We start from the raw sequence: 15,727 nt of genomic DNA, 5'->3' as shown, positions 1-15,727 counted from the left end.
AAATGGTATAGTGTATGGCCAGCCTTAGAAGGTTTTTCTCCCTCAAGAAAAAATAGTAAAGGTCCAGTCCGCGGTGGGTCAGCTTCAGACCAACCTCACGGTAACGGTTCGGGTAGCTACGGCAGCACTAGGGCTGCTTGCCACATCCAAAGCAGCCGTCCAGTGGGCCAGGCTACATTCTCGCCCCCTCCGGATGGACATTCTACAGAAATGGTCGCATCTAGAGCCCCTAGAGAAGCCAATCCAGATTGCCACGAGGGTGAAGAGGGCTCTCTGGTGGTGGCGAAACCCGGTCAATCTGACAAAGGGCCTGTCTGGTCTCTTCCTCTAAACAAATGGCTGACCAGAGATGGAAGTGCATGGGAATGGGGGGCCCATCTAGACGACCAATACTGTTCAAGGGTTGTGGTCCAAGATAGAGGCCAGGAAGTCGTCCAACTGGCGAGAGGAGCAGTGGGCCATCTTTCTGGGCCTCTTGTCTTTTCAGCAAGCTGTCAAGGATCAACATGTTCTGGTCCTGTCAGACAACATGAAAGCAGTTACCTATGTGTCGAAACAAGAAGCAGGAGTCTCTCGGATCTGGCCATGCAGCTACTTACCTGGGCAGAACAAAATGTGGCTTCTCTAACAGCAATTCCCCTGAAAGGATCCCAAAATCTCCCGGCAGATCTCCTAAGCAGAAAAAAGATAGAAGCAGAATGGAGCCTAAACCAGGAAGTCTTCCTGATGGTTGCGCGAGTCTGAGGCCATCCTCAGGTTTATCTATTTGCGAACCAGCAAAACGCAAAAGCGCCAATATTCTTTTCTCCTCACAGAGAGGATCAGGACTGGGGTCTAGACGCTCTTGCTCATCCATGGGACTTCCCCTTGTGCTATGCGTCCCCCCCCCCCCCCCCCCCCTCCAGCTTATACCTCTAGTCATCAGAAGGTTCAAGGAAGAATCCACAGATTTGATCTTGATGACTTCCTTTTGGCCAAAGAGGCCATGGTTTGCGACCATTCTAAATTTAGCCACGAATCCCCCCGGAAACTTCCGTTCAGGAGGGATCTAGTAACGCAGGGAACCCTGAACCAACCAGACTTGCGGTCAGCTGCAGATCAGGCCTTCGGTAGGAAGGTGCTGCAGGCAGTTGTCCTGCCCTAGGGTAAGTTTCTCCATTATCCTCCAGGTGCTGTCCTGAAAGGCGATTTGGGAAAACCTCAGATGGTATTTCTTAGAGCCTTTAAGGACAGCACCTGAAGAGAGCGCAGCTCCACCCAATTTTCTCAGCAAACACTGCAGCCTTCAGTTTTTTTAAAGGCTGCAGTGTTTCCTGGGAAAATTGGGTGGAGTTGCACTCTCTTCAGGTGCTGTCCTGAAAGGCTCTTAGAAATACAATAAAGTAAATAACCGTGCTAAACCACAAAAAATTAAATCTGTGAAGAGTTGAATAAATTAAAGCTGCAGTGGGACACACCAAAAATATATAAACAAGTAAAGCTGTGATAAATGTGATAAACACATATAAAAAAAGGATATCCCTAAAGGTATCCAAATAAATATAAATGATACAAGGTGATATCAAATACTTATGTGCTCTTGCAATTAAATAAAGTGACATCCAATAGTATCAAAAACATGAATCACAGTGTCCAATAAATTATGTAAATAAAGTCCAAAGATGAGTGTAACGGTGCTCAAAAGCAAACCTCCACCGTTCAATAATGCTCTCACCGTGCTGGAAGTGAATCACGCTAATGCGCTTACCAGAATGCCATATATTTAGACATATAGAACTCGGAGGGTGAATCAACCAGCTCAACCAGGACCTTGACAGCTCCACTTAGACCGGCAAGGAGATTCCGCTCAGATCAGCCAGATAGTAGACCAAAATCCGGACAATCCACGGTCCAGCAATGGTCATAAAGGAATGATAACCACCATAGTGAAGTACGTATAGGTAAACAATTTATTAAAAGGTAGAAAGCTCACATGTGTATGCTAAAACAGCGCTTATCGGCAGGATCCAAAAGTAACAGTAACAGTGCATATATATAGCACTGATTACTCTAGTACTGTCACTGGTAACCCCAAAAGTGTCAAATGTCAGTCAAGGGTCCGATCTGTCTGTCGCAGTACCGCAAAAAAAATCGCAGATCGCCGCCATTATGCGTTAAAAAAAAAAACAACAAAAATGACAAAAATCTTTCCCTTTGTTAGTAAACGCGATAACTTTTTTGCAAACCAATCAAAATACGCTTTTTGCTATTTTCTTTTTTTTTTTTTTACCAAACATATGTAGCATAAAACAAATTGGCCGAAAATGTTAAAAAATTTTTACATTTTTTGGGGGGAAATTTCATACAAAAAAATTTGAAAAATATTGTTATTTTTGCAAAATTGACGCTCCTTTTTTTGTTTATAGCGCATGATCAAAAAATCGCACAGGTGATCAAATACCACCAAAAGAAAGCTCTGTTTGTGGAAAAAAAAGGACGTCAAATTCGTTTAGGTACAGCGTCGCACGACCGCGCAATTGTCCGTTAAAGTCACGCAGTGCCGAATCGCAAAATACCCCCTGGTCAGGAAGGGGGTAAAATCTTCCGGGGCTTAAGTGGCTAACCAGTAGGCTGATCTAAAGAAAACTAAAATCCCTTCATCTACACAAGCAAGGTGGATAGAGGAATCCTCCCTACGGAGATATTGAGGTTGATTTATTAAAGGCAAATATACAGTGAACTGCAAGTGCAGTTGCTTTAGATCTGTGGGGAAGCTCTGCTGATTTATATCATCCAATCATGTGCAAAAAAAAAAAAAAAAAATGCTGTTTGTTTTCCTTGCATGTGATTGGGTATTCTTTGCAAAGTAAAGCTTTACCTCATTTACTAAGCTCAGGAGCAATTGCACTTACAGTGCATGGTAGATTTGCATTTACCAAATCAACCACAATGTGGCAGGACTCCTCTGTCAGAATACACTGATCAGCATCTGCAGCTGCTGTTTGAAAAGTTTTCCCAAATCGCCTTTTAGGACAGCACCTGGAGAGAGCGCAGCTCCACCAAATTTTCCCAGGAAACACTGCAGCCTTTAACCACTTTACCACCGGAGGATTTTGCTGTCTTACGTCTGGGCCACTTTATGCGATTCGGCACTGGGCGAATTTAACTGACAATTGCGCGGTCATGCAACGCCGTACCCAAACTAAATTTACGTCCTTTTTTTCCCACAAACAGAGCTTTCTTTTGGTGGTATTTGATAACCTGTGCGATTTTTACTTTTTGCGCTATAAACAAAAAAAGAGCGTTTATTTTGAACAAATAACAATATTTTTCACATTTTTTTATATGAAATTCCCCCCCAAAAAATGTAAAAATCAAATTTTTTTAAAATTTTTGGCCAATTTGTTTTATGCTACCTATGTTTGGTAAAAAAAATCACAATAAGCGTATTTTGATTGGTTTGCGCATTGATTGGTGGTTTTTTTTTTTTAACGCGTAATGACGGCGATCTGCGATTTTTTTTTTTTTTTTTTTTTTGCGGGATTGCGGCGGACAGATCGGATCCTTGACTGACATTTTTGACACTTTTGGGGGGATCAGTGACATTACTGTAGTAATCAGTGCTATATATATGCACTGTTACTGTAAACATGACACTGGCAGGGAAGGGGTTAATTTTATTGGAGAGGGAGGGGTTAATGTATGCCTGGTGCTTACTAACGTGTGTGGGGGAAGGTGACTATGTGACACAAGGACAGATCGAGGGTTCAACTATGCTGAACCCTGCAATCTGACCCTGCCTGTCACTTAGGAGATCCGCCCGCTTGTGTTTACACAAGCAGGCGGATCTCCACACTCGATTCCCCGACAATCGGGGAAGAGCAGCGGCGATCGCTGCTGCTCCTCCCCTGGCCCGACTCCCGCTGTGACTGAATACAGCGGGAGCGAGCCTCCGGCGCCGTGCGCCGCCGAGAAAGGGGAGTGTCTGGCGACGTAGGTCTACGTCGCCAGACGATAACGAACCGCTTTGCCCCAGTAGGCTCAACGTGAGCAGACGGCAAGTGGTTAAAATATCTCCTCTTCCACCATGCCTTCAGTTCTCGTGATTCCTCTTCCATGGTGGAAGCGCTGAAGGCAACCAGTTAGGGGGGGCTTCGCTCTCCCTAGTGGCGAAACGGTAAGCTTACCTCCTAGGATTCTGCATTTTATTGACCATCCCTGCACAACCCCTGGCTGTAGTGGAGGGAGGTGTTCCAAAGCCTCTGGTCTTTTCAGCTCAGGGGAGCAGTTCTTCGCCGGGATGTTTAGCCTGTGTGCCTAGTAGGCAGTCTGGGCAGGGAGCCGCGTCTCACGGCAGTCCCTGCATGTGAGTCGCGGCCGGCGAGTGTTGTCCCAGTAGGTGGGCTTTCCGGCCGGGGCGTAGAGGCATTGGTTCTGGCCGCTGGAACGCAATGGTCAGTGGGCGAGACGAAGGTCGGTGCTTCCGGTCCCCGGAGCATGGGAACGCCAGGAAGAGTTGTTTTAAAGCTTTTCCCTCTAAAAATAAACCGCCTTTCAAGAAAAATGTTTGTGCTGTTCCTCAGTCCCAGAGAAGTAGGGAACAGGACCAGAAGAACAGGTGGTCCTCCCAGAGGGGCAAAGGAAGAGGTGGGGTGCTTTTCAGACCCCGGATCAATCCGCCAAAAGCAAATGACAGCCTCCTGGTGGGAGGAAGATTATTGGTTTTCTCCCACAATGGGAGCAAGTAACTTCAAGTCCCTTTGTCAGGAACATCGTTGCCCAGGGTTACAAACTGGAATTCTCAGAAACCTCTCCAAGCAGGTTATTTGTCACCCCTTTCCCAAGGGGAAAAAAAAAAGCTTCGGCAATGATGTCTCATTTACAGGAGCAGGAAGTTGTAATCCAAGTCCCCAAGGAACAGGAAGGCCGAGGCTTCTATTCACACATCTTTTTGATAAAGAAACCCTCTGGCAAATATCGGATGATCCTAAACCTAAAAATTCTAAACAGATCAATACGGTACAAACACTTCTGGATGGACACCATTTACTCTGTGACAGAGCTTCTGTCCCCAGGGTGTTTCATGACGTCGGATCTGAGGGATGCTTATTTACACATTCCAATAGCCAAGTCTTGTCAAAGGTTTCTCTGGCCCGCTGTCAACTTAGGGGAATCGATATATGGCATCTTCATTTTAGGGCTCTTCCCTTCGGTCTGTCATCTTCCCCCCCCAGAGTGTTCACAAAAGTAATGGCAGAAGTTGCTTGAACCGCTGAGATTAAGGGGGGGGGGGGGGGAATCTCCATTGTGTCTTATCTTGACGACCTGTTGCTCTTCGCAGACTCCAGAAGTCAGATGTTGGCAAACCTACAGGAGACCCAGTCCCACCTCCAAAATCTTGGGGTGGCTCCTAAATTTAGAAAAATCCAACTTTGATTCCAGCACAGGAGGTTTGCTTTTTGGTGCACTCTATAAATTCAGTACTTTTAGGCTGGCCATACACTATACAATTTTCTTATTCCATTTCCTTTAGATTTACCTTAAACTATGTAGTGCAAGGGCCTGCCTGACTGCATACAAATTGAAAGTGTTTAGGTTTGACCCTATATTACATGGTTTTGGTAAATTTAAAAGAAAGTTGAACAAGAAAATGGTATAGTGTATGGCCAACCTTAGAAGGTTTTTCTCCCTCAAGAAAAAATAGTAAAGGTCCAGTCCGCGGTGGGTCAACTTCAGACCAACCTCACGGTAACGGTTCAAGTAGCTACGGCAGCACTAGGGCTGCTTGCCACATCCAAAGCAGCCGTCCAGTGGGCCAGGCTACATTCTCGCCCCCTCCGGATGGACATTCTACAGAAATGGTCGCATCTAGAGCCCCTAGAGAAGCCAATCCAGATTGCCACGAGGGTGAAGAGGGCTCTCTGGTGGTGGCGAAACCCGGTCAATCTGACAAAGGGCCTGTCTGGTCTCTTCCTCTAAACAAATGGCTGACCAGAGATGGAAGTGCATGGGATTGGGGGGCCCATCTAGACGACCAATACTGTTCAAGGGTTGTGGTCCAAGATAGAGGCCAGGAAGTCGTCCAACTGGCGAGAGCTGTGGGCCATCTTTCTGGGCCTCTTGTCTTTTCAGCAAGCTGTCAAGGATCAACATGTTCTGGTCCTGTCAGACAACATGAAAGCAGTTACCTATGTGTCGAAACAAGAAGCAGGAGTCTCTCGGATCTGGCCATGCAGCTACTTACCTGGGCAGAACAAAATGTGGCTTCTCTAACAGCAATTCCTCTGAAACGATCCCAAAATCTCCCGGCAGATCTCCTAAGCAGAAAAAAGATAGAAGCAGAATGGAGCCTAAACCAGGAAGTGTTCCTGATGGTTGCGGGAGTCTGGGGCCATCCTCAGGTCGATCTATTAGCGAATCGGCAAAAGCGCCAATATTCTTTTCTCCTCACAGAGAGGATCAGGCCTGGGGTCTAGATTAGGGATGCAACGATCCGACTTTTTAGGACCCGATACCGATATCTGGCATTGTGAAATCACTGATAACGATACCGGAACCAATCCGGAGCTACACACAAAGCAAGCGGCTGCAGTACAGAGCAAAGCCGCTGATTCATGTGTATGGTTCCTCCATTCACAGGCGGAGTGCATCTGATATCACTCCGCCTGTGAGCCGGACCTATACAGGAAGTAGCGGCTCCCATACTACTACTGCACCCAGTAAGGGATGGCTGAGCCGTTACTCAGCAAAAACCGTATCGGCAAGTGGATCGGTCAATGTTTACTGATCCCCCGACCCATCTAAAATGGCCATATCGGCGCCGATATCCGATCCGAATATCGGATCGGTGCATCCCTAGTCTAGACGCTCTTGCTCATCCATGGGACTTCCCCTTGTGCTATGCGTTCCCCCTCCAGCTTATACCTCTAGTCCTTAGAAAGTTCAAGGAAGAATCCACAGATTTGATCTTGATGACTCCCTTTTGGCCAAAGAGACCATGGTTTGCGACTGAAATTAGCCACGAATCCCCCACGGAAACTTCCGCCCAGGAGGGATCTATTAATGCAGGGAACCCTGAACCATCCAGACTTGCGGTAAGCTGCAGATCAGGCCTTCAGTAGGAAGGTGCTGCAGGCAGTTGTCCTGCCCTTGGGTAAGTTTCTCAGTTATCCTCCAGGTGCTGTCCTGAAAGGCGATTTGGGAAAACCTTAGTTAGATGGTATTTCTAAGAGCCTTTCAAGACAGCACCTGAGAGCGCAGCTCCACCCAATTTTCCTAGGAAATACTGCAGCCTTTAAAATTCCTCCTCTTCCACCATGCCTTCAGTTATAAAGACTGCAGTGCTTCCTGGTAAAATTGGGTGGAGTTGCGCTCTCTTCAGGTGCTGTCCTGAAAGGCTTTTAGAAATGCCATCACCGGTAAGTCCAACTAAGGTTTTCCAACATTCCCCATTCGACAAGTCGTTCTAACAAACCCTTTTGTCTTACATGGATGGAAATTCATCTGGTCCCCGATTATACAGCCAAATTTCAATCTGTGGACAACTTTAGTAAGCTCTACTTTTTTTTTTTTTTTTTAGTACGAGGTATTTGTAAAAGGTTGAATTGCGCACGTTTGTCACACTGCTGTTCTGAGCTGCTGAATGGGAGTTGCACGTGCAAAGGTGACCGCATGCCTGATTAATCGAATCAAAGAAAGAGATCTGTCTGAAGGAACGGGTGGCCGCTCCTTCAGAGCGCATGCGCTAATGACGTCATCGGCTGCATTAAAAGTAAATATCTCCTAAACGGTGCAATTTTAGGAGATATTTACAGTACCTATAGGCAAGCCCTTATTAAAGGCTTGCCTATAGGTACAAGTTCATAGAGAGTTTACAACCTCTTTAAGAAAAAAGGAAACCAGTGCCTTGCTTTGTAGTAAAACAAGGCACCACACCCCAGTGCCCATACACATTGGAGCCCAGCCTGCCCAGTAATGTCTTACTACATCTTTCACAATGCAGGCCTATACCTCTGCAGCCCTACTGAAAACAATGCAATCCCTGTGTGGCTGATGCTGTCTCGGTAGTCGTTAGAAAGTCAGAGTAGTTGCTAATCTACAATTTTATTCCATAAAACATCGCCATCATCATGACAATGTCACTTTATTTTTGTGTTTGGTATTCAAGAATGAAATTGTCTGTAGAATACTGTACAACCACCGGAGTGACTTAGTGATTTATTTTTCTAAACTATTTAGCTAAAAGACGCTATGACCGCCATGAAGAAATGCCAAAAAGATGTACAGAATCTGGTGGAAGCCATCCACAAGAAGGCCGGTATGTTATGCAGCTTCTCTCTCCTACAATGATTCTTGGTATGTGATGTTACTGCTGTTTTAGAGCCAGTTACATACTGTGGTTGAAAGAGACCATCCATCCAGTTCAATTAATAGAAGGGGGGATAAAAATATACACGCCACAATTTCTGTGTTCCGGATGCTTTTCTGCATTTGCATTTTTGATGCATTCCGGTGCATTTTTTTCCTTTCATCTCAATTCAGGACATGTGTTCTGTGACGTTACTCACCGTCACTGGGGAGTGATAGACAGATACTTAATGGTTTGAATTGCTTCAAGTGGGACAGTAATATTTGTCAGCTGTTTTGATTCTGAACATGTTCATTGAAAGAGCTAATCACATTGGCTTCTGTTCCATGTCCTTCAATGTCAGAGACAGGCTTTCCCAATTGTTTATTGAGATAATGTGTATTCCATGTACTTCAATGTAGGGAACGGACAGACTGTCATTGGCAGTCTTGTCCTGTTGTCTGTTTGGAGGTAGGACGTGTATTGTTAAGTCTGCCTGTCCCATTGTTAAATGTCAATGACCTAACATTGGTCTGTCCAGATGGCTAGATAATTAGTTCAGGTTAATTCTGTTTCTGTATACAATTTCATCTGCTTATGATAATGTAATCAGGCAAAGGGGAGGGATTGTGTACACTGTATGGGAGTGACTGAATGTAAAACTCTGTTTTTATTGGATTGTGATTTTCATGTCCTGTTCCCCACAAGGTCCACCTGGGCGGTAACCTTGTGGGGGAAAACTGTATAAAAGAGCAGCTGTACTAATAAACCTAGAGTTCTACTTCACCCTCAATCTAGAGTCCTGTCTCTTTTTGGGGAAATCTGCTCTTCATACTCCCTTGAATAATCACAAGCTCTTGCAAGAGATTGTTCCTGTTCCTTCTTCACTCTCTGGGGAAAGAGGGGTTCACCCACTGGAACCCAGAGCCTTGTCGTAGGTCCAGGTTGGGTAGGAAACGGTGAGACCCCAACCAAGCTGCGGCGGTTCATGGGGTCTGAGGTGGTTATGGTGTCTGTTGGAGTGCTTGGAGCCCTCAGGAAGCACTAGGAGCATCCGTCAACAGAGGTACCCAGTCGGGGTGCCAGCTGATCCGTTACATCTTCGATTCACCTCTGGGTGAATCGAAGATGGAAAAGGACCTGGGAGTACTGGTAGACAACAGGCTTGGCAGTGGCATGGAATGCCAAGCTGCAGCAAGCAAAGACAACAGAATACTGGGATGTATAAAAAAAGGGGATTCACTCCAGAAATAGATTATTCTCCCACTCTACAAGACTCTGGTCCGGCCACATTTGGAGTATGCTGTCCAGTTCTGGGCACCGGTCCTCAGGAAGAATGTGCTGGAACTGAAAAGAGTCCAGAGAAGAGCAACAAAAATAATTAGGGGAATGGAGGACATCAGCTATGAGGAAAAGAATACAAGCACTGAAATTATTCTCTCTGGAGAAGACGATTGAGGGGGGATATGATATCAATGTACAAATATTGTACTGGCGACCCTAACATAAGGAACAAACTATTCAGAGAAAGGAGATACAATAAGACACATGGCCACTCACTAAAACTAGAGGAAAGGCGGTTTAACCTTAAAGTACGTAAGGGGTTCTTCACTGTAAGAGCGGTAAGGATGTGGAATTCTCTTCCACAAGCAGTCGTATCAGCAGGGAGCATCGATAGTTTCAAAAAACTATTAGATGGGCACCTTAAAGACCACAACATACAGGGGTATACAATGTACAACATACAGGGGTATACAATGTACGGTTAAAAGCAAACACACATCATAGGTTGAACTGGATGGACTGATGTCTTTTTTCAACCTCACTAACTATGTAACTATGATATGGTTTTGATGCCATTTGCCACGTTCCAGATGCGTTCCATACAGAAGAAATTCAACATGACTGCACTGGAACGCACTGTCCTGGTGTGAACTGGGGTCATTGAAATCCATGGAAAACAATGTGCATGCTTTTTTGATAAAAAAGAAAGCACTGGGCTCCATCTGGTGTGAACCAGCCCTTAAAGCGGAACTAAAACGAAAAAAATAAAAGAATTGCTGCGCACAGATAATGCTGTGTCTCCCATCAGTAAGGCAAACTTGCGTGCCTTTTCACAATGTTCTGTAGAATTTACGCCGAGCTGCATATGCACAGTTCAGTGTAGAGTGTATTCTCTGTGCTGGAAGCAACTACTGTGCACATGTGTAGCAGTAGCATTATCTAATGGCACACAATCAATATAGCCAAAGATCCTACACCCGTAAGAAACCAGAAGGAAGATGCCTATGCCTGTGAGGAAGCTTACAGAGACCGCATTGTGAAGCAGAGTTATTTGAGGACTTTGAATCAGCTTTAACCACTTGATCTCAGAGTTGTACCGGGATTAGGCCTGCAGCTGCAAGCATCGTCCCGGTACCATTTTTTTTAGAACCGACAGTCCGCTTTTTTGCAAAAGCAATCCTAGCAGCTTACTAGCCCCTGGGTTGCTTTTACAAGTAGTGGGAGGGGACGCCATTGTCCCGCTAGCCCAGGGATCCTCAAACTACCGCCCCCAGCTGTTGCGGAACTACACATCCCATGAGGCATGACAGACAGATATGACTAGGCATGATGGGAATTGTTGTGCCTGAACAACTGGAGGGCCATAGTTTGAAGACCCCTGCTCTAGCCCTACTCTCCTCCGCTGCCTTTCACGGCTTCACTGTTATCTCCCATCCTACTGGGAGTCCTGATTGACCAGCTGACGCTTCTAGCTGATCGTAGTGCCCAGCAATGATCGGGTCAGATTTGTTGGGCTCTATGATATAGCAATCTGGAAGCGATGACGTCCCATCACTTCCTGGTTACCTGGATGTAAAGGGCACCATTTTTAAAAATCAAAAGTATTTGATCTCTCCAAACTTGTGTGATAAAATACTTTTAAATGCAGAGGAGGGATTTGGACCTTAGGCTGGCCATACATTGTACAACTTTTCCTTTTAGGTTTACAAAAACCATAGATTGAGGTCAAACCTAAACCATTTTAATTTGTATGCAGTCAGGCAGGCCCTTGCACTGCATAGTGGAAGGCAAATCTAAAGGAAATTGAATAATAAAATTTGTATAATGTATGGCCAGCTTTAAAAACCACAGATCTCTTCATAAGGAGTACCTGTCAGACAGACGCAGACTTCTTGATTGATATCAGTAGGGTTATACTGTCCCCTACAGGAGTAGGACACTTAGTATCTAGGTAGGACACTGATCTCAATCAAGGAGTCTGCGTCTGTCAATGAGCTTAAGAGAAAAGGATTTTACAGTAAGTCAAAAATTCAGTTATTGCTGTCACAAGGCATGTTTTCATTCCTTGTGACTTCAATAAAAGGGATCAAAAAAAAAATGTAAACATAAAAATAAATAATAAAATATTCAAGTCTTAACACGTTTTGTATCTATTTACTTGACGCAACCGCATGTTTTATATTCTACCAAAAGATTGAGTATTGTGTTTGTGTTCCCTACAATTCATTTAATGTATTTTTTCCATGAAAGTTTGCATTTGATAAATGACTGCACAAATATTTGACAAACAATTGCCACAGCCGTGGATTTATTCTCCAGGGCCTCCTTTTTGAAAATTTTATAATTTTTTGGGGTTCCAAGTAGGGATCAACCAATTTTTTGTTTTTTGAGGGCTAATACCGTTACCGGTCTTCCGACCACCCTTCAGGCCAATAGCCGATATTAGGTGCCGATATTCTGCACATTTGACGTTTTCTGTTACTGTGGAGAAAAGACAGGCGCCACTCTAAGTGCAGTAAGACTAGTTTAATAAGGTAAATCAATGTACACCAAATACTCACAATAGAGTAGGTGAGAAACAGCAATGTATAACATGTAAACTGGTCCGTCCAAGCGATAGGTCCGTCCGGTGCCTCAATCAGTCTGAGATGGCCCGCTGCAGTTATCCGCTGTAGCCGATGGATGTTGGCACTTCCTGAACACTGGGGACACAGAGGTAGACTTCCGGCGACACTCTCCCGGTTGTGACGCAAGGACGCGATGACGTAGGCGACGTGTTATCGGAGCATGCGCTCCTTCCTCAGGCCTCTATGGATAGACCCGATCAAAGCCGATTGCTGGTAATAACAGCCGAGCGGCTGCTTCGCTTCATCAATAGTTATCAATTTTTTTGGAGTTCTAAGTGGGGATCAATCAATATTATTTTTTTGGGCCGATACGTTACTGATTCTCTGACCCCCCCAAAGGGCCGATATTGGGTGCCTATATTCTGCACATTTTAAGTTTTTTTTTTATTTTTACACTGTCCTTTTTCATTTTTTTTTTTTTTTTTCATTGATCACTGTTATTGCTGTCACAAGAAATGTAAACCTCACTTGTGACAGTAATAGGCAGTGACAGGTACTCTTTATGGAGGGATCTGGGGTCTAAGACTCCAAACCCTCCTGCACCTAAAAGCATTCAAAATGCCAAGCTTGGCTGTTTTGAATACGGTCATTTTTAAAAAATCTGGTGCCTTTAAGGCTCCAGTACCCAGAAGTGATGTCGTGACATTGATTTCGGGTTACTACATCGGAGACCTGATCAAAGCCGATTGCTAGTAAAAACAGCCGAGCGGCTTCTTCGCAGCATCAATAGGTATTACAAGATAGCCGACCGTTGGCTCTAAAAAACGGTACCGGGGTGATGTCTGTAGCTGCAGGCATTATTACTCCGGTACAACCACTAGAAGCAATATCGGCCATATTGGCAAGTTTATAACTGATACTTAAAAAAAAAAAAAATAAGTGAATATCGGCCTCCGATAATTGGCCCCACTGATTAAACAATCGATCCCTAGTTCTAAGTTATTTTCTATCACAAAATGCTGATTTTAGTGCTTGTGAAAAATGTAAACATTGCATGGGACAGCAGGTGGTTGAAATTGACTTTGTATGAACAATGTACATGCTCACAAAATTATCTATGGTGCTGGTTCTGCTTTCTTAGGCTACCTTCACATGTTACCGCAGCGAACCGCGGGCAGAATCACCGCAATTCTGCCTGCGATCCGGAAATCATTGCAAATCGCGGGACGCCTGTGCGTTGCCGTTGATTTGCAATGGCACCCCAAACGCTGTGCGATGTTGCCGCGATTTCCGCCTGCCGAATCGCGGTAACATTGCTCAAACAAAATCGCGGGTCGCATGACGCCCAAAAAAGGTACAAGAGCTTCTTTGGGGCATCTTGCGACCTGCGATTTTGTATGCACGATGTTACCGAGATTCGGCAGGCGGAAATCGCGGCAACATCGCACAGCGTTTGGGGTGCCATTGCAAATCAACGGCAACGCACAGGCGTCCCGCGATTTGCAATGATTTCCGGATCGCGGGCAGAATCGCGGTGATTCTGCCCGCGGTCCGCTACGCTAACGTGAACGTAGCCTAAAGTAGATGAAATGTGTGAAAATATTATACAGTATGTCTGAGTGTAATGAGCCAGGCCTCAATCCACGGCACGCTGATATGGCATTTAGCCCAGACTGCTATTCATGAGGCATCTCCAATCTCCCCTACTCTTGTGGGGGAAATATTTAAGTGTGTGAAAAGTCTTATGAATGGCAATGAGGGCAGTTGAACCTAAGAAGTAACCAATTTCTATGAGTGGAACCCTGCAGAACGTTTTTTTACTCACTTAAGAGGATTCAACTTTTACCCCCATCCTCGAGACAAAATGACCCCAAATACTAAAAAAAAAAAAAACCCACTAAAGTGGGCATAAGGGGAAACCAGTTGTACCCATGGGCAATGCAATCCTTGCAGACCATGATAATTCAAAATTTAAGAAACAAAAATTGCCTAGAAATTCGCAATAACTCTTGAGACCCTAAAATGCCAGGACAATACAAAAATCCCTCACATCTCTTCTTGGAAAATAAGACAGTCCAAATTTATATAGGAAGAGACTTTTTTTTTTTTCTTTTTTCTTTTTACTTATTTATTTTTTTGAATTTTTATTTGTTGCAATTTTTTGGAAAATTAAGAAAAAAAGTTTTCACAATTTTTGCAGTACAGTGTCGTCCTATGACTGTTGTGGTGGTAACCAGGGTGACGTGACAGTATGTGTAAAAAAACAAAAAAAACTTTAAGAAGTTTTAAACATTTATATATATATAATATAACATCCTGTCATCAGAGTAGTTCAGTGTATTACTCTGGGGGGGGGGGGGGCTGATCGGGAATTATTTTTTTTTTTACACCATTGATTAAAAAAACAAATGATCAAGAGTTTAAACTGTCATGGAAGCCACTTGCCTACTGTTGTGATGCTATGATTGCCTACAGCTAATTACATAGGACAGGGTGCCAGGTACCATGTGATAGCTGCGGGCCAATCACAGCATCACAATAGTAAGCAACAAGCTGTCATGAATGGAAGCCACTCGCCTACTATTGTGATGCTATGATTGCCTACAGCTAATTACATAGGACAGGGTGCCAGGTACCATTTGATAGCTGCGGGCCAATCACAGCATCACAGTAGTAAGCAACAAGCTGTCATGAATGGAAGCCACTCTCCTACTGTTGTGATGCTATGATTGCCTACAGCTTATTACATAGGACAGGGTGCCAGGTACCATGTGATAGCTACGGGCCAATCACGGCATCACGGTAGTAAGCAACAGGCTGTCATGAATGGAAGCCACTTGCTTACTATTGTGATGCTATGATTGCCTACAGTTAATTACATAGGACAGGGTGCCAGGTACCATGTGTTAGCTGTGGGCCAATCACAGCATCACAGTAGTAAGCAACAAGCTGTCATGAATGGAAGCCACTCTCCTACTGTTGTGATGCTATGATTGCCTACAGCTAATTACATAGGACAGGGTGCCAGGTACCATGTGATAGCTATGGGCCAATCACAGCATCACAATAGTAAGCAACAAGCTGTCATGAATGGAAGCCACTCGCTTACTATTGTGATGCTATGATTGCCTACAGCTAATTGCATACGACAGGGTGCCAGGTACCATGTGATAGCTACGGGCCAATCGCAGCATCACAATAGTAAGCAACAAGCTGTCATGAATGGAAGCCATTCATGACTGTTTTGCTTACATGTTGTGTGATTAGTCATAGTGATCCACATGAGTCATAGCAGCTCACATCAGCTGGGTTCTGAACACTGCACTACAGGATTGCGCTGCTACGCGCCCCAGAGGGGCGCCCGTGTGCATATGCTGAGCGACTTATGGATACGTCGCTTAGCCTGGCTGTGCTGCTCACAACCAATGGTAAATGATTGTTTTGCATGTATTCTCTTCTATGGTCAGGGCTAAAAAAATAAAAATGCATAATAAGTACATATTTTATTTACATTTTCTACCATTTTAGTAGTCACTTTCAGAGCCAGCAG

The 15,727-nt window shown here is 44.6% G+C and overlaps 1 protein-coding gene across 1 annotated transcript in view; it reads left to right on the top strand.

Moving 5' to 3' along the window:
• The window catches only part of SETDB1 (SET domain bifurcated histone lysine methyltransferase 1), a 138,717-nt gene that overhangs the window by 47,024 nt on the left and 75,966 nt on the right, over positions 1-15,727 (top strand). The window contains exon 5 of the mRNA XM_082275506.1: positions 8,218-8,296. Coding sequence (XP_082131632.1) covers positions 8,218-8,296 — 79 coding nt within the window. The remainder of the gene's footprint in view (positions 1-8,217; positions 8,297-15,727) is intronic.

This window comes from Pelophylax lessonae (genome assembly GCF_965119305.1).
Source record: "Pelophylax lessonae genome assembly, chromosome: 13".
Classification (NCBI taxonomy): domain Eukaryota; kingdom Metazoa; phylum Chordata; class Amphibia; order Anura; family Ranidae; genus Pelophylax; species Pelophylax lessonae.
Note: the sequence above shows the minus strand (reverse complement) of the source record. Positions and strands in the feature narration are given on the sequence as shown.